This window comes from Balaenoptera acutorostrata, chromosome 3, assembly GCF_949987535.1.
Source record: "Balaenoptera acutorostrata chromosome 3, mBalAcu1.1, whole genome shotgun sequence".
Classification (NCBI taxonomy): Eukaryota; Metazoa; Chordata; class Mammalia; order Artiodactyla; family Balaenopteridae; genus Balaenoptera; species Balaenoptera acutorostrata.
Genome location: NC_080066.1, coordinates 47,136,609 through 47,155,175, shown reverse-complemented (window position 1 = coordinate 47,155,175; position 18,567 = coordinate 47,136,609). Strand labels below are relative to the sequence as shown.

At 38.7% G+C, this 18,567-nt stretch overlaps 1 protein-coding gene across 5 annotated transcripts in view; it reads right to left on the bottom strand.

The window, feature by feature from the left end:
• Positions 1-18,567, bottom strand: part of MCTP2 (multiple C2 and transmembrane domain containing 2) — a 259,896-nt gene that overhangs the window by 187,789 nt on the left and 53,540 nt on the right. For all 5 annotated transcript variants that reach the window (XM_057544190.1, XM_007164994.2, XM_007164995.2 and 2 more), the window contains exon 2: positions 3,969-4,494. In XM_057544190.1, coding sequence (XP_057400173.1) covers positions 3,969-4,436 — 468 coding nt within the window. In that variant the 5' untranslated portion in view covers positions 4,437-4,494. The remainder of the gene's footprint in view (positions 1-3,968; positions 4,495-18,567) is intronic.

Genomic DNA, 18,567 nt, shown 5'->3' with positions numbered 1-18,567 from the left:
ATTTCCTTTGCTGACACTGGCAGGACGAGAAAGTGAGTGCAGGACATTCAGGCAATACTGCTGAAGCTCAAGCTGGCACCAAGACGGCATCGGGCACTAAAACGTGAGACAAACCCCCATGGGTGCCTGAGACCACAGATGTTCCATCTCTCACCCCCCTCTGGAAAGCTCCACACGAAATAAGTTACACCAAGGATACTGGCAAACATCCTATTAACCTCGTTGTCCTCTGGGCTTGTCACACGCCAATCCCTACCTTCTTCCTCATTTCCTCCCTCATTTCATGAAAGCCGCAGAACTCTGTTTGCTCTTCATTAGGAAGAAACAGATAAACCAGATCTGAGACAAGGACTAACCAACTCCAGAACTCACAGATGACAGGAATTCAGCAGGACTTCCATTCATTTTATTTTCTTAAATAATTTTTATTGGAGTACAGTTGCTTTACAATGTTGTGTTAGTTTCTCCTATACCACAAAGTGAATCAGCTATATGTATATATATCCCTCATTTTTGGATTTCCTTCCCATTTAGGTCACCGCAGGGCATTGAGTAGAGTTCCCTGTGTATATTTTATACATAGTAGTGTATATATGTCAGTCCCAATCTCCCAATTCATCCCACCCCCCTTCCCCCCTTGGTATCCATATGTTTGTTCTCTACATCTATGTCTCTATTTCTGCTTTGCAAATAAGTTCATCTGTACCATTTTTCTAGATTCCACATATGTGATATTATACGATATTTGTTTTTCACTTTCTGACTTACTTCACTCTGTATGACAATCTCTAGGTCTATCCATGTCTCTACAAATGGCACAAAAACTACCATGTGACCCAGCAATCCCACTCCTGGGTATATACCCAGAGAAAACCAAAATTCAAAAAGGTACATGCACCCCATTCACTGCAGCACTATTTACAATCGCCAGGTCATGGAAGCAACCTAAATGTCCATTAACAGAGGAATGGATAAAGAAGATGTGGTACATATATACAATGGAATATTACTCAGCCATAAAAAGGAATGAAATTGTGCCATTTGCAGAGACATGGAAGGATTTCCATTCATTTTAAAAATATATAAAGAACAGACTTGTGGTTGCCAAGGGGGAGGGGTTTGGGGGAGGGAAGAGGTGGGAGGTTGGGGTTAGCAGATGTAAGCTTTTATATAGAGAATGGATAAAAAACAAGGTCCTACTGTATAGTACAGAGAACTATATTCAATATCCTATGACAAACTATAATTGGAAAGAATATTTTAAAAAAGAATGTGTATATATGTACATATATATGTATAACTGAATCACCTTGCTGCACAGCAGAAATTAACGCAACACTGCAAATCAACTATACTTCAATAAAAAAATTTTTTTATTCATAGATAATAAATTCAGATTTTAAATGAGTATTCAACTTGGGCTCTATACCTGTCTAAATCTCTCTATATCTTCAGTCAATACTATATAAAAAGAGTTCCTTGATAATATGATGAGTTTTTTCCAACAAAACCAAAAAAATGCTGACTTTAAATCATAAACTGAAGAGAAGTCGAAGAGAAGACACTAAGAAAAGCCCTATGAATGCACACACTGCCATCATTGATTTCTCTATTAAAAAAACATTGATGGAGCACATACCATAGGCCAGGCACGGAGCTGGGCCCTGAGCAAAGACAAGTTAGACAAGACTTCCCCAGTCACGCCACCCCCAAATTAACATAGCCTAGTGTAAAAGATAAGCAAGGGAGGGGCTAACTTCTGTGCCAAGTGATGAACTGGATCCTCAGGTAGTGGGAGCAGCCCACCCAATACAGGGGGAGAAGGAGGAATGGGGAGAGGAGCAGTGGGTAGGTGAGATAGTGCACCTGACCACAAGTGATCCTACGGGTCTGATGAGCTGCAGCCCTGTCGCTCCATCCTCTGCAAACAGCTCACCAAGCAGATAAATGGCAATGAGGGGCCACGGAAGGAAGACTCAGTCTCAGTCTATGTCAATTATTTTTAGGGCAGGAGAAGAGAAGCAGAAGATTCTTTTTCAAGAAAGAAGTTTTTAGTTGTTGTTGTTTGTTTGTTTGTTTAATGGCTGAGTTAAATCCAACCCAGAATAACCTAAAGGACTGCACATTCCAGGCTCTTCTGCATTTAGCTGGAGAAGAGAAAATAACCACTACCACCCATCTGCAAACCATCCATCTGCCATCACATCACAGACAGACCTCAGCACAGCGCACAGCCACTGCAGACACACGTCATGTCAGAAAGCCCTCCAGCCTTCATTCAAGGCAGAGCAGAATGCTCACCACCCTTGACCACCCCCCATCCACACTTCAGGCCTGTGTTTGTCATATTTCCTCACCTATCAAATCCTACTTATCCTCTGTGCCAACTTGAACACTGCCTCACACATGACAAGCCCTTGCGCCCCCACATATGATCTCCTCCAACCAATGAGCTGCCAGGAGAAAGGCTTGAATGTTTTGCACAGCCAGCCAGCCCCAATATCTGTTTGCCTCTTATGCTACAATTAATGCTATGTCCTAATAAATCACAACTTGAAGGCAGGGTCACATTCTTATCCCTCTCTTATTTCCAATAGAATCTTTATGATGCCCGAGTTAGAGTAGGCATTAAATATTTATAGTCAGCGAAATAGTTTAACAGCACTAACTTTTAAAACAACTTACTCTAATTTGAGTTTGTTAGCCTATCAAGGCCAAGAAGCCCACCTATTTTTTTTCTGGTCAGTTAATAAGTAACAAGAAGATAAAGATTAACATTAGTATACAATTTAACATCTTACCTCCTTCATAGTGAACTATGAATTAGGAACTATGTTTAAAAATTCACTTAATTTATATTTTGATTAGTGGAAAAAGATATTTCAAATTTACAAATAACAGTAAACATCATAAAAAATTGTTACAAAAAGGATTTCATAAATGTTAATGGTTATGAAACAAATAGTTAAGTCATTTAATGGTTAATGGTGTCTTAACATAGTAATGCTTCCAAAAGAATATGGTCTTCAAATATCCACAATCCCACTCCCCAGTGAAATCTAAATGTATGGCATAATTAAGAGGCTTTGGTTCTAAAAATAAAACCAAAAATCCTAGTGGAATAACCAGTTTTCTCCATAATAATAACACTAACCTAAAATTAGGTTAAAAAAATTAAGCCATTGCCTCAACACTGAAACCTACTTCCAGTGCCATAAATGTAAGATTTTTTTAAAAAACTGATTAAACTGATTATCCAAATCATAGTTGGTCATCTGATGATTACATTTAAATTAAATTCATCCTAGAAACATAATATTTGTCACATAATTATATTTGGTTATTTTTATTATAGAAATACTAAAGCTTTATAAAAATCACTGAATTGATAAGAATTTGTTTCCTTTAATGTTTGGCTTTCTTTTCATTTTTAGAGGAGGCAAGTGAAGTTGCCCACAGGTAAGTGTGCACACATGTGCACAGGAGCAGACATTCACGCAGGTACATACTTGTGAAGAAAAAGAGAGTTCCAAATCTCTGGCAGTCAAAAGGAGACACATATTCTTACATTTCTTAGGAATGTGAATATGCATTTTTGTCTGTGGGTAGTGGAGACAGAGAGACAGAAACAGACACACATTTCAGCAAAAAAGTCAAAGTTATGCTCTTGATTTCTTTGCCAGGAGATGGAAAACAGAAAACTCATCCATTAGGGCTTTTAATGCCTTGAAGTATTCTAGGAAGGTTATTTGTAACACTTTGAAAATACATAGAGGTCAACCCCCAAACAAATGGGAACACTGGGTGCAATCAATATTACCTTCGTTTAAATTCTTATAAATGGCATCCTCTCCATGCAAGCTAACCACAAAAATAAATCCTAACCAAATTTTTCAAGGGCACTGAATACACTTTTAAAAAAAGAAAAAAAGAAAGACAAACAGGGAAGTGCCCAGCCCTGGTCTCACCTCTGGCCCTTCTGACGCATCCTCTCCAAGGGGAGTTTTCTGGAGCACATCAAAGATGCCATTGCTGGAAGCCCTCCTGTCCTCGGCAGGAGAGGCGTAGGTCTCCTCGGAGTCTGTTTCCACTACATGGAAGTGGCCTGCTTCTTCCTGGCTCCAATCCAATTCTTCTTCAGACTGTTTCAAAGAGCTACTGCTACTTTTGGGAACGATCCCTGCCGTCGACAGGCTGCTAGGCACCGAGGTGTAGGATGACTGGGGCAGGGAGTAAGGCCGCCCCTCCGGGGCCAAGGCCTCAGCCTCCAGGAGGTCAGGAACGGAGAGGCTGAGGTGGCGGTCCAGACAATGCCTGACCCGTAAGTCCAGGGGTTTGTCCGAGTTCTTTTTCACCTTCCTCTTGCTCAGGCTGATTAACAAAGGCCTGGTCCGCTGTTTTAAAGAGCCCCAGACAGAAGGTTTATCCAGATCCATGGCTGCATGAAGACCCAGGAAGTCACTCTGGGAAAGAGTGCGTCTCTACAGGCCCTTCCTAGGAAACAGAAGACAAGAAGAAAGAACATGAAGCTACTCTGTGCTGTCAGGGCACATCAAAGTGGAAAACATGACTCAAGAATCTTACCCTCCCATTAAGTGATCAAGATCGAAACATTTGATTGGTAACATCTACAAATATCAGGAAAAGCATTCTTATGGAACTGAATATATAAGATCTTTTTATCAGAGTAGTTACAGAAAAGTTAAAGCAATGAATGCCTGAAACTATAAGGTTGACACAAAAAAATGTGACATTAAAAGACTGTTTTCTGAGTTTGGCTTATTTCACTCATTGCACTCCAGGTTCATCTTTGCTGCTGCAAATGACAGAATTTCCTTCTTTTTATGACTACATAATATCCCACTGTATATGCATGTATATACCACATTTTCTTTATCTATTCATGCTTCAATGGCCATCTAGGTTTTTTTCCAAATCTTGGTTACTGTGAATAATGCTGCAGTGAAAAGGGATGCAGATATCTCTTGGAGATACTGATTTCATTTCCTTTGAATATATACCCAGAAATGGGATAGCTGGTTTAATTCTAGTTTTTCGTTGTTTAAGGAACTTCCATATTGTTTTCCATAATAACTAGAGCAATGTATATTTCCACCAACAGTGTGTAAGTGTTCCCTATTCGCCACACCCTCGCCAACACTCATCTCTTTGTCTTTTTTCTTTTTATAATTACCATGTATTTTTGAAATTTGCTAAGAGAGTAGATCTTAGGTGTTCTCAGCACACACACGCACATAAAAATGGTAAGTATATGAGGTGATGGAGATATTAATTAACTTGCTTGTGGTGCTAATTTTGTAATGTATATGTATATTAAATTGACCACTGTATACCTTAAATATATGCAATTTTTATTTGTCAATTATACCTTAATAAACCTTGAAAAAAAAAAGAATAAAAATAAAAAGTAAATAAGAAGGCTTCGTCCTTATCTCCTCTCAAGAGAAAGCAGAGCAAAAGACATTTACTAGAAAAATAACAGCATCTTTTAACCAGTATGTTCAAGGGAGTCCCTTTCTATGTCTCTAAACCCAGAGTCAGCAAACAATTTCTGTACAAGGCCAGTTAGTAAATATTGCAGACTTTGAGGGTGAGATGGTGGTCAAACTACTTAACTATGTTGTTGTGACACCAAAGGAGACATAGATAATACCAAAATGAAAGAGTGTACCTGTGTTCCAATAAAACTTTATTTATAAAAACGGGCAGCAGACCGTAGTTTGTCAATCCTGCTTTAAGCTTATCATCTTCCTTTCTAGAGTTAAGTGTGCACTTTGAAGGACAAACAACTGCTCATATCAACTAGGATTCCATCTAGTATCTTTAAAATTTATATTAAAATAAGAGTGAGAGGTCTGCCCTTATTCCAGTGTACCAGATCAGAAGAACTGGCAAAACTTCTATAATGGAAATCTTAAGAAAAGCCACCTTCAGACCTGCAGCTTGAGAATGAAAGATTTAGAGAAAATGTTTCCCACAGACAGTTGGGTGTGAGTGACAGGAATGCTTCACAAACAAACATGATACATTATGGTGAATGCTATGCAAGAAAGGAAGTAATTTAAGATATAACAAGGCAGACGTGTTAGGAATCAGATTAAAATCAAATTTGGAGCATTAACCCTTATTCTCTGTGTCAAGTGCCTCAGAATAAATCTTTCCAATATGAAAAAGTACAGTGTGGTCAAGTCACTGTAATTTGGCCTGTACTCACATTGCCACATTTGGCTGAGGACAAAAAAGACCAAGAGCTATGGCAAAAAGCATTTCTAAAATTCAATGACTTCAAGCATTTGTACCCAGCTCAGGATATTTAGTCATTGGGAAGTCACTGCCTTTAGAAGGTCAGGACAATATGACTCTACAGCTCTTGCCTGTTGACCATTAGCATCCCAGGATGAACTTGGTATCTTCAGTAGGCAATGCAGAGATGAATGGATTCTAGAGACAGACTCCACAGGTTGGAATTTTACTTTTTTATGTTCTACTTAGGTGTACTATCACACTAAGTCTCAATTTTTTCACCTATCCACTGGGGACTGTATCACCTAGTTTACAGACAAAATGAGATAAAGTGTTAAGTCCCAGTGTCCGAGTATCTGATGCAGAGAAAGGGTTCAGTCAGGAAAAGCTATTTTTTATTACTACTGATAATACTATCATAATGTCACATTTTGATATCTTAACCCAAGTTACTTAAGAGCTGTCTCATTATTATTTCCATTTTTATACATAAATATAACTACCTCATAGGGATCTTGTGAGGACTGAATGAGTTCGTCCATAAAAAGTACTTAGGGTCGGTGGGCTAGAAGATGGTGGAAGAGTAAGACGCGGAGATCACCTTCCTTCCCACAGATACATTAGAAATACATCTACACGTGGAACTGCTCCTATAGAACACCCACTGAATGCTGGCAGAAGACGTCAGACCTCCCAAAAGGCAAGAAACTCCCCACGTACTTGGGTAGGGCAAAAGAAAAAAGAAATAACAGAGACAAAAGAATAGGGACGGGACCTGCACCAGTGGGAGGGAGATGTGAAGGCGGAAAGGTTTCCACACACTAGGAAACCCCTTCGCAGGAGGAGGCTGTGGGTGGCAGAGGTGGGGAGCTTCGGAGCCACAGAGGAGAGCACAGCCACAGGGGTGAGGAGGGCAAAGCGGAGAGATTCCCGCACAGAGGATCAGTGCTGAGCAGCACTCACCAGCCCGAGAGGCTTGTCTGCTCACCCGCTGGGGCGGGCGGGGGCTGGGAGCTCAAGCTCGGGCTTCAGTCGCAGGGAGAGGACTGGGGTTGGCGGCGTGAACACAGCCTGAAGGGGTTAGCGCACCACAGCTAGCCAGGAGGGAGTCCAGGAAAAAGTCTGCAGCTGCCGAAGAGGCAAGAGACTTTTTCTTGCCTCTTTGTTTCGCGGTGCGCAAGGAGAGGGGATTCAGAGCGCCGCCTAAACAAACTCCAGAGATGGGCGCAAGCCGCGGCTATCAGAACGGACCCCAGAGACGGGCATGAGACGCTAAGGCTGCTGCTGCCACCACCAAGAAGCCTGTGTGCAAGCACAGGTCACTATCCACACCGCCCCTCCCGGTAGCCTGTGCAGCCCGCCACCACCAGGCTCCCGTGATCCGGGGACAACTTCCAGATCGTGCGAGAACGCACGGCGCGCCTCGGCTTGGTGCAACGTCACGCCGGCCGCTGCCACCGCAGGCTCGCCCCGCCTCCTCCGTAGCCCACCCTCCCCCCCGCCTGAGTGAGCCAGAGCCCCCGAAGCAGCTGCTCCTTTAACCCCGTCCTGTGTGAGCGAAGAACAGACGCCCTCAGGCGACCTACACGCAGAGGCGGGTCCAAATCCAAAGCTGAACTCCAGGATTAAAGCTCCACAAACAACCTGATGTACCTGCATTTGCTGAATAACTAAATAGACAACGAATCATCCCAAATTCAGGAGGTGGACTTTGGGAGCAGGATATATTAATTTTTCCCCTTTTCCTTTTTTTGTGAGTGTATATGTGTATGTTTCTGGGTGAGATTTTGTCTGTATAGCTTTGCTTTCACCATTTGTCCTAGGGTTCGGTCCGTCTGTTTTTTTTTTCTTTTCCTTAAAAAATATTTTTTTCTTAATAAGCGTTTTCTTAATAATTGTTTCCTTATTTTCTATTTTTAACAATTAAAAAAAATTTTTTTCTTAATAAGTTTTCTCGTATTTTTTATTTTAAAAAATTAAAAATATTTTTCTTAATAAATTTTTTCTTAATTTTTTTCTTATTTTTATTATAAAAATTTATAAATTAATTTTAAAAATTAAAAAATTTTTCTTAATAAATGTTTTCTTAATAATTTTTTTCTTTTTTTTATTATAAAAGCTTTATTTTCTTTTCTTTTATTTTATCCTCTTGCTTTCTTTCTTTCTGTTTTTTCTCCCTTTTATTCTGAGCCATGTGGACAAAAGGCTCTTGGTGCTGCAGGCAGGCATCAGGGCTGTGCCTCTGAGGTGGGAGAGCCAACTTCAGGACACTGGTCCACAAGAGACCTCCCAGCTCCACCTAATACCAAACGGCAAAAATCTCTCAGAGATCTCCATCTCAAAATCAAGACCCAGCTTCACTCAACGACCAGCAAGCTACAGTGCTGGACACCCTATGCCAAACAACTAGCAAGACAGGAACACAGCCCCATCCATTAGCAGAGAGGCTGCCTAAAATCATGATAAGGCCACAGACACCCCAAATCACACCACCAGACATGGACGCGCCCTCCAGAAAGATAAGATTCAGCCTCATCCACCAGAACACAGGCACTAGTCCCCTCCACCAGGAAGCCTACAAAACCCACTGAACCAACCTTAGCCATTGGGGACAGATACCAAAGACAACGGGAACTACGAACCTGCAGCCTGTGAAAAGGAGACCCCAAACACAGTAAGATAAGCAAAATGAGAAGACAGAAAAACACACAGCAGATGAAGGAGCAGGGTCAAAACACACCAGACCTAACAAATGAAGAGGAAATAGGCAGTCTACCTGAAAAAGAATTCAGAATAATGATAGTAAAGATGATCCAAAATCTTGGAAATAGAATAGACAAAATGCAAGAAACATTTAACAAGGACATAGAAGAACTAAAGAGGAACCAAGAAATATGAAAAACACAATAAATGAAATTAAAAATACTCTAGACGGGATCAATAGCAGAATAACTGAGGCAGAAGAACGGATAAGTGACCTGGAAGATAAAATAGTGGAAATAACTACTGCAGAGCAGAATAAAGAAAAAAGAATGAAAAGAACTGAAAACAGTCTCAGAGACCTCTGAGACAACATTAAATGAACCAACATTTGAATTATAGGGGTCTCAGAAGAAGAAGAGAAAAAGAAAGGGACTGAGAAAATATTTTAAGAGATTATATTTGAAAACTTCCCTAATATGGGAAAGGAAATAGTTAATCAAGTCCTAGAAGCACATAGAGTCCCATACAGGATAAATCCAAGGAGAAACACGCCAAGACACATATTAATCAAACTATCAAAAATTAAATATAAAGAAAACATATTAAAAGCAGCAAGGCAAAAACAACAAATAACACACAAGGGAATCCCCCATAAGGTTAACAGCTGACCTTTCAGGAGAAACTCTGCAAGCCAGAAGGGTGTGGCAGGATATACTTAAAGTGATGAAGGAGAAAAACCTACAACCAAGATTACTCTACCCAGCAAGGATCTCATTCAGATTTGATGGAGAAATTAAAACCTTTACAGACAAGCAAAAGCTGAGAGTTCAGCACCACCAAACCAGCTTTACAACAAATGCTAAAGGAACTTCTCTAGGCAAGAAACACAAGAGAAGGAAAACACCTACAATAACAAACCCAAAACATTTAAGAAAATGGGAATAGGAACATACATATCAATAATTACCTTAAATGTAAATGGATTAAATGCTCCCACCAAAAGACACAGACTGGCTCAAGGGATACAAAAACAAGACCCATATATATGTTGTCTACAAGAGACCCACCCAGACCTAGAGACACATACAAACTGAAAGTGAGGGGATGGAAAAATATATTCCATGCACATGGAAATCAAAAGAAAGCTGGAGTAGCAATTCTCATATCAAACAAAATAGACTTTAAAATAAAGACTATTACAAGAGACAAAGAAGGACATTATATAATGATCAAGGGATCAATCCAAGAGGAAGGTATAACAATTGTAAATATTTATGCACCCAACATAGGAGCACCTCAATACATAAGGCAAATACTAACAGCCATAAGAGGGGAAATCGACAGTAACACAATCATAGTAGGGGACTTTAACACCCCACTTTCACCAATGGACAGATCATCCAAAATGAAAATAAATACGGAAACACAAGCTTTAAATGATACATTAAACAAGATGGACTTAATTGATATTTATAGGACATTCCACCCAAAAACAACAGAATACACATTTTTCTCAAGTGCTCATGGAATATTCTCCAGGATAGATCATATCTTGGGTCACAAATCAAGCCTTGGTAAATTTAAGAAAATTGAAATCGTATCAAGTATCTTTTCCGACCACAACGCTATGACACTAGATATCAATTACAGGAAAAGATCTGTAAAAAATACAAACACATGGAGGTTACACAATACACTACTTAATAACGACGTGATCACTGAAGAAATCAAAGGGGAAATCAAAAAATACCTAGAAACAAATGACAATGGAGACACGACAACCCAAAACCTATGGGATGCAGCAAAAGCAGTTTTAAGAGGGAATTTATGGGCTTCCCTGGTGGCGCAGTGGTTGAGAGTCTGCCTGCCAATGCAGGGGACACGGGTTCAAGCCCTGGTCTGGGAAGATCCCACGTGGCACGGAGCAGCTGGGCCCGTGAGCCACAATTACTGAGCCTGCGTGTCTGGAGCCTGTGCTCCGCAACAAGAGAGGCTGCGATAGTGAAAGAGGCCCGCGCACCGCGATGAAGAGTGCTCCCTGCTTGCCGCAACTGGAGAAGGCCCTCGCACAGAAGCGAAGACCCAACACAGCCATCAATAAATAAATAAATACTTTTTTTTAAAAAAGTAAAAGTCTATAAAAAAAAAAAGAGGGAAGTTTATAGCAATACAAGCCTACATCAAGAAACAGGAAGGATCTCGAATAAACAACCTAACCTTGCACCTAAAGCAATTAGAGAAAGAAGAACAAAAAAACCCCAAAGCTAGCAGAAGGAAATAAATCATAAAGATCAGATCAGAAATAAATGAAAAAGAAATGAAGGAAATGATAGCAAAGATCAATAAAACTAAAAGCTGGTTCTTTGAGAAGATAAACAAAACTGATAAACCATTAGCCAGACTCATCAAGAGAAAAAGGGAGAAGACTCAAATCAATAGAATTAGAAATGAAAAAGGAGAAGTAACTGCTGACACTGCAGAAATACAAATGATCATGAGAGACTACTACAAGCAACTCTATGCCAATAAAATGGACAACCTGGAAGAAATGGACAGATTCTTAGAAATGCACAACCTGCCGAGACTGAACCAGGAAGAAATAGAAAATATAAACAGACCAATCACAAGCAATGAAATTGAAACTGTGAATAAAAATCTTCCAACAAAAAAAAGCCCAGGACCACATGGCTTCACAGGCGAATTCTATCAAACATTTAGAGAAGAGCTAACACCTATCCTTCTCAAACTCTTCCAAAATATTGCAGAGGGAGGAACACTCCCCATCTCTTTCTACGAGGCCACCATCACCCTGATACTAAAAGCAGACAAAGATGTCACAAAGAAAGAAAACTACAGGCCAATATCACTGATGAACATAGATGCAAAAATCCTCAACAAAATACTAGCAAACAGAATCCAACAGCACATTAAAAGGATCATACACCATGATCAAGTGGGGTTTATTCCAGGAATGCAAGGATTCTTCAATATATGCAAATCAATCAACGTGATACATCATACTAACAAATTGAAGGAGAAAAACCATATGATCATCTCAATAGATGCAGAGAAAGCTTTCAACAAAATTCAACACCCATTTATGATAAAAGCCCTGCAGAAAGTAGGCATAGAGGGAACTTTCCTCAACATAATAAAGGCCATATATGACAAACCCACAGCCAACATTGTCCTCAATGGTGAAAAACTGAAACCATTTCCACTAAGATCAGGAACAAGACAAGGTTGCCCACTCTCACCACTATTATTCAACATAGTTTTGGAAGTGTTAGCCACAGCAATCAGAGAAGAAAAAGAAATAAAAGGAATCCAAATTGGAAAAGGAGAAGTAAAGCTGTCACTATTTACAGATGACATGATACTATACATAGAGAATCCTAAAGCTGCTACCAGAAAACTACTAGAGCTAATCAATGAATTTGGTAAAGGAGCAGGATACAAAATTAATGCACAGAAATCTCTGGCATTCCTATACACTGATGAAAAATCTGAAAGTGAAATTAAGAAAACACTCCCATTTACCATTGCAACAAAAAGAATAAAATATCTAGGAATAAACCTGCCTAAGGAGACAAAAGACCTGTATGCAGAAAATTATAAGACACTGATGAAAGAAATTAAAGATGATACAAATAGATGGAGAGATATACCATGTTCTTGGATTGGAAGAATCAACATTGTGAAAATGACTCTACTACCCAAAGCAATCTACAGATTCAATGCAATCCCTATCAAACTACCACTGGCATTTTTCACAGAACTAGAACAAAAAATTTCACAATTTGGATGGAAACACAAAGGACCCCGAATAGCCAAAGCATCTTGAGAAAGAAAAACGGAGCTGGAGGAATCAGGCTCCCTGACTTCAGACTATATTACAAAGCTACAGTAATCAAGACAGTGTGGTACTGGCACAAAAACAGAAATATAGATCAATGGAACAGGATAGAAAGCCCAGAGATAAACCCACGCACATATGGTCACCTTATCTTTGATAAAGGAGGCAAGCATATACAGTGGAGAAAAGACAGCCTCTTCAATAAGTGGTGCTGGGAAAACTGGACAGCTACATGTAAAAGAATGAAATTAGAACACTCCCTGACACCATACACAAAAATAAACTCAAAATGGATTAAAGACCTAAGTGTAAGGCCAGACACTATCAAACTCTTAGAGGAAAACATAGGCAGAACACTCTATGACATAAATCACAGCAAGATCCTTTTTGACCCAGCACCTAGATAAATGGAAATAAAAACACAAATAAACAAATGGGACCTAATGAAACTTAAAAGCTTTTGCACAGCAAAGGAAACCATAAACAAGAGCAAAAGACAACCCTCAGAATGGGAGAAAATATTTGCAAATGAAGCAACTGACAAAGGATTAACCTCCAAGATTTACAAGCAGCTCATGCAGCTCAATAACAAAAAAACGAACAACCCAATCCAAAAATGGGCAGAAGACCTAAATAGACATTTCTCCAAAGAAGATATACAGATTGCCAACAGACACATGAAAGAATGCTCAACATCAATAATCATTAGAGAAATGCAAATCAAAACTACAATGAGATATCATCTCACACTGGTCAGAATGGCCATCATCAAAAAATCTAGAAACAATAAATGCTGGAGAGGGAGTGGAGAAAAGGGAACACCCTTGCACTGTTGGTGGGAATGTAAATTGATACAGGAACTATGCAGAATAGTATGGAGTTTCCTTAAAAAACTAAAAATAGAACTACCATACGACCCAGCAATCCCACTACTGGGCATATACCCTGAGAAAACCATAATTCAAAAAGAGTCATGTACCAAAATGTTCATTGCAGCTCTATTTACAATAGCCAGGACATGGAAGCAACCTAAGTGTCCATCATCGGATGGACAAATAAGATGTGGCACATATATACAATGGAATATTACTCAGCCATAAAAAGAAATGAAATGAAGGTATTTGTAGTGAGGTGGATGGAGTTAGAGTCTGTCATACAGAGTGAACTAAGTCAGAAAGAGAAAAACAAATACAGTATGCTAACACATATATATGGAATCTAAGGAAAAAAAAAAAAAGGTCATGAAGAACCTAGTGGCAAGACGGGAATAAAGACACAGACCTACTAGAGAATGGATTTGAGGATATGGGGAGGGGGAGGGGTAAGATGTGACAGGGTGAGAGAGTGGCATGGACATATATACACTACCAAATGTAAAATAGATAGCGAGTGGGAAGCAGCCGCATAGCACAGGGAGATCAGCTCGGTGCTTTGTGACCACCTAGAGGGGTGGGATAGGGAGGGAGGGAGATGCAAGAGGGAAGAGATATGGAAACATATGTATATGTATAACTGATTCACTTTGTTATAAAGCAGAAACTAACACACCATTGTAAAGCAATTATACTCCAATAAAGATGTTTAAAAAAAAAAGTACTTAGAATAATGCTTCACATAGAGTAAATTTTTAATATTATAATGTTACCCAACTTTTAAATTATTATTATTTCAATTATTTCATATTGGGTCATTCCTGCTTTAAAATTTTTAAGTATTTTACAACTCTTTTCTGCTTTTAAAACTGCTACTCTAAACATAAATTTGTATTTCACATTAGCAAGACACAAGTACATTATTTAATTTGCATCTTATAGTTTAACTTGCAAATATGCTCAAAACAATTGTTTCTCTGTTCATCTAGAAATATTTTTAGTCAATTTGCATTTAATTCAGTGTTATATAGATATCTATTAGATCTAGCTGGTTGACAGTTTAGTTCTTTTATACTCTACTACTTGTTATTATTGAAGAGGTGTTCGTTTTTTCAACTATGAATTTGTCTATTTCTACTTTCAGTTATGTCAGTCTTTGCTTCTGTATTTTGAATGTCTGTTTTTTTAAAAATTTTTATTCATGGAAAGGTATTTTATTTTAAATATGGCAGAGTGTACATGTTAATCCCAAACTCCCAATCTATCGCTCTCCACAACCCGTCCCCCCCGTAACCATAAGTTCATAAGTTCGTTCTCTAAGTCTGTGAGTCTGTTTCTATTTTGTAAATAAGTTCATTTGTATCATATTTTTTAATTCCGCATATAAGCAATATCGTATGCTATTTGTCTTTCTCTGTCTGACTTACTTCACTTAGTATGATAATCTCCAGGTCCATCCATGTTGCTGCAAATGGCATTATTTCATTCTTTTTAATGGCTGAGTAATATTCCATTGTATATATGTATCACATCTTCTTTATCCATTCATCTGTCAATGGACATTTAGGTTCCTTCTATGTCTTGGCTACTGTAAACAGTGTTGCACTGAACACTGCGGTGCATGTCTCCTTTCAAACCATGTTTTTCTCCGGATATATATGCAAAAGTGGGATTGCTGAATCATATGGTAGTTCTATTTTTAGTTTTTTAAGGAACCTCCATACTGTTCTCCATAGTGGCTGTACCAATTTACATTCCCACCAACAGTGTAAGAGGGTTCCCTTTTCTCCACACCCTCTCCAGCATTTACTGTTTGCAGATTTTTTGATGATGGCCATTCTGACTGGTGTGAGGTGATATCTCACTGTAGTTTTGATTTGCATTTCTCTAATAATTAGTGATGTTGAGCATCTTTTCATGTGCCTCTTGGCCATCTGTATGTCTTATTTGGAGAAATGTCTCTTTAGGTTTTCTGCCCATTTTGTGATTGGGTTGTTTTTTTTTTTTATATTGAGCTGCATGAGCTGTTTGTAAATTTTGGAGACTAATTCCTTGTCAGTTGCATTGTTTGCAAATATTTTCTCCCATTCTGTGGATTGTCTTTTTGTTTTCTTTATGATTTCCTTTGCTGTGCAAAAGCTTTTGAGTTTAATTAGGTCTCGTTTGCTTTTTGTTTTTTATTTTTTTCCATTACTCTGGGAGACAGAAAAAGATATTGCTGCAATTTATGTCAAAGAGTGTTCTGCCTAAGTTTTCCTCTTAGAATTTTATAGTATCTGGTCTTACATCTAGGTCTTTAGTCCATTTTGAGTGTATTTTTGTGTATAGTGTTAAAGAATGTTCTAATTTCATTTTTTTACGTGTAGCTGTCCCGTTTTCCCAGCACCATTTGTTGAAAGACTGTCTTTCCTCCATTTTATAGTCTTCCCACCATTGTCATAGATTAATTGGCCATAGGTGCGTGGGTTTATTTCTGGGCTTTCTCTCCTGTTCCATTGATCTTTATTTCTGTTTTTTGTGCCAGTACCGAACTATTGTTTTTTGTATACACGTCACAGTTAAAACAGTTCTCTTCTTGCTGTTTAAATCCATTCTGACAATCTCTATTTTGTAGTTGGTTTGTTTAGACCATTTACATTTAATGTAATAATTGATATGTTTTTACTTAGGTCTAGGATTTTATCATTTCCTGTTTGTTTCCTCTACTACTTGTTCTGTTTCCTCTTTCCCGCACTGTTTAGATTTATTTAAACATTTTTTTAGTGTGACATTTTAACTTATAAATTGTGATTTTTGACTATCTCTTTGTGTAAATTTTTGGTGGTTGATCTAGGGGTTACAACATGCAGAGTTAACCTTTTATCCTTTACTTGGAATCAATAATTAAGCACTCCAATTGGATTAGAAAAACGAAACCACAAGCATTTGTTTGCTATTGCTGCTATAATTTTAAAAAACCCACAAACTTAGTGGTTTATTGAGATTAATTTATTACTTTTCAATTCTGGACGTCAGAAGTCCAATATACATTTCATCAAGCTAAAATCAAGGTTTTGACAAAGCTGCATAATTTCCCGGAAGCTCTGGAGGAAAATCTGTGTCTTGGTCATTCCACACAAAGAAGTCCTCATTTTCTTGCTGGCTATCAGCTGAGGGCCTTTTGCAACTTCTACAGGCTGCCCATGTACCTTGGCCCTCTTCTTCACCTTTAAAGACAGAAACAGCCATGAAAGTCCTTCTTAACACTGCAACTCTCTGATGCAGTCTTCTGCCTTCCTCTTCCATTTTTAAGGACTCATGTGACATGACTGGGTGAACCAGGATAGTATATTCTTCCCATCACAAGATTTGCAGCCATAAAAAAAAAAAAAGAACGTTGTAGATTCGTTTAACATCTTTATTGGAGTATAACTGCTTTACAATGGTGTGTTAGTTTCTGCTTTGTAACAAAGTGAATCAGATGTACATATACATATATCCCCAAACCTCCTCCCTCTTTCGCCTCCCTCCCACCCTCCATATCCCACCCCTCTAGGTGGACACAAAGCACCGAGCTGATCTCCCTGTGCTATGCAGCTGCTTCCCACTAGCTATCTGTTTTACATTTGTTAGTGTATATATGTCCATGCAACTCTCTAACTTCATCCCAGCTTACCCTTCCCCATCCTCGTGTCCTCAAGTCCATTCTCTATGTATGCATCTTTATTCCTGTCCTGCCCCTAGGTTCTTCATAATAATTTTTTTTTTAGATTCCATATATATATGTTAGCATACAGTATTTGTTTTTCTCTTTCTGACTAACTTCACTCTATATGACAGTCTCTAGGTCCATCCACCTCACTACAAATCACCCAATTTAGTTCTTTTTATGGCTGAGTAATATTCCATTGTATATATGTGCTGCATCTTCTTTATCCATTCATCTGTCGATGGACACTTAGGTTGCTTCCATTTCTGGGCTATTGTAAATAGAGCTGCAATCAACATTGTGGTACATGACTCTTTTTGAATTATGGTTTTCTCAGGGTATATGCCAAGTAGAGGGATTGCTGGGTCATATGGTAGTTCTATTTTTATTTTAAGGAGCCTCCATACTATTCTCCATAGTGGCTTTTTCAATTTACATTCCCACCAACAGTGCAAGAGGGTTCCCTTTTCTCCACACACTCTCCAGCATTTACTGTTCACAGATTTTATGATGACCGCCATTCTAACAGGTGTGAAGTGATACCTAATTGTACTTCTGATTTGCATTTCTCTAACGATTAGACATGTTGAGCATCCTTTCGTGTGTTTGTTGTCAATCTGTATATCTTCTATGGAGAAATGTCTATTTAGGTCTTCTGCCCATTTTTGGATTGGGTTGTTTGTTTTTCTGATATTGAGCTGCATGAGCTGCTTGTAAATTTTTGAGATTAATCGTTTGTCAGTTGCTTCATTTGCAAATATCTTCTCCCATTCTGAGGGTTGTCTTTTTGTCTTGTTTAAACTTTCCTTTGCTTTGCAAAAGCTTTTAAGTTTCATTAGGTCCCATTTATTTTTGTATTTATTTCCATTTCTCTAGGAGGTGGGTCAAAAAGGATCTTGCTGTGATTTATGTCATAGAGTGCTCTGCCTATGTTTTCCTCTAAGAGTTTTATAGTGTTTGGTCTTACATTTACGTCTTTAATCCATTTTGAGTTTATTTTTGTGTATGGCATTAGGAAGTGTTCTAATTTCATTCTTTTACATGTAGCTGTCCAGTTTTCCAAGCGCCACTTACTGAAGAGGCTGTCTTTTCTGCATTGTATGTTCTTGCCTCCTTTATCAAAGATAAGGTGACCATATGTACGTGGGTTTATCTCCAGGCTTTCTATCCTGTTCCATTGATCT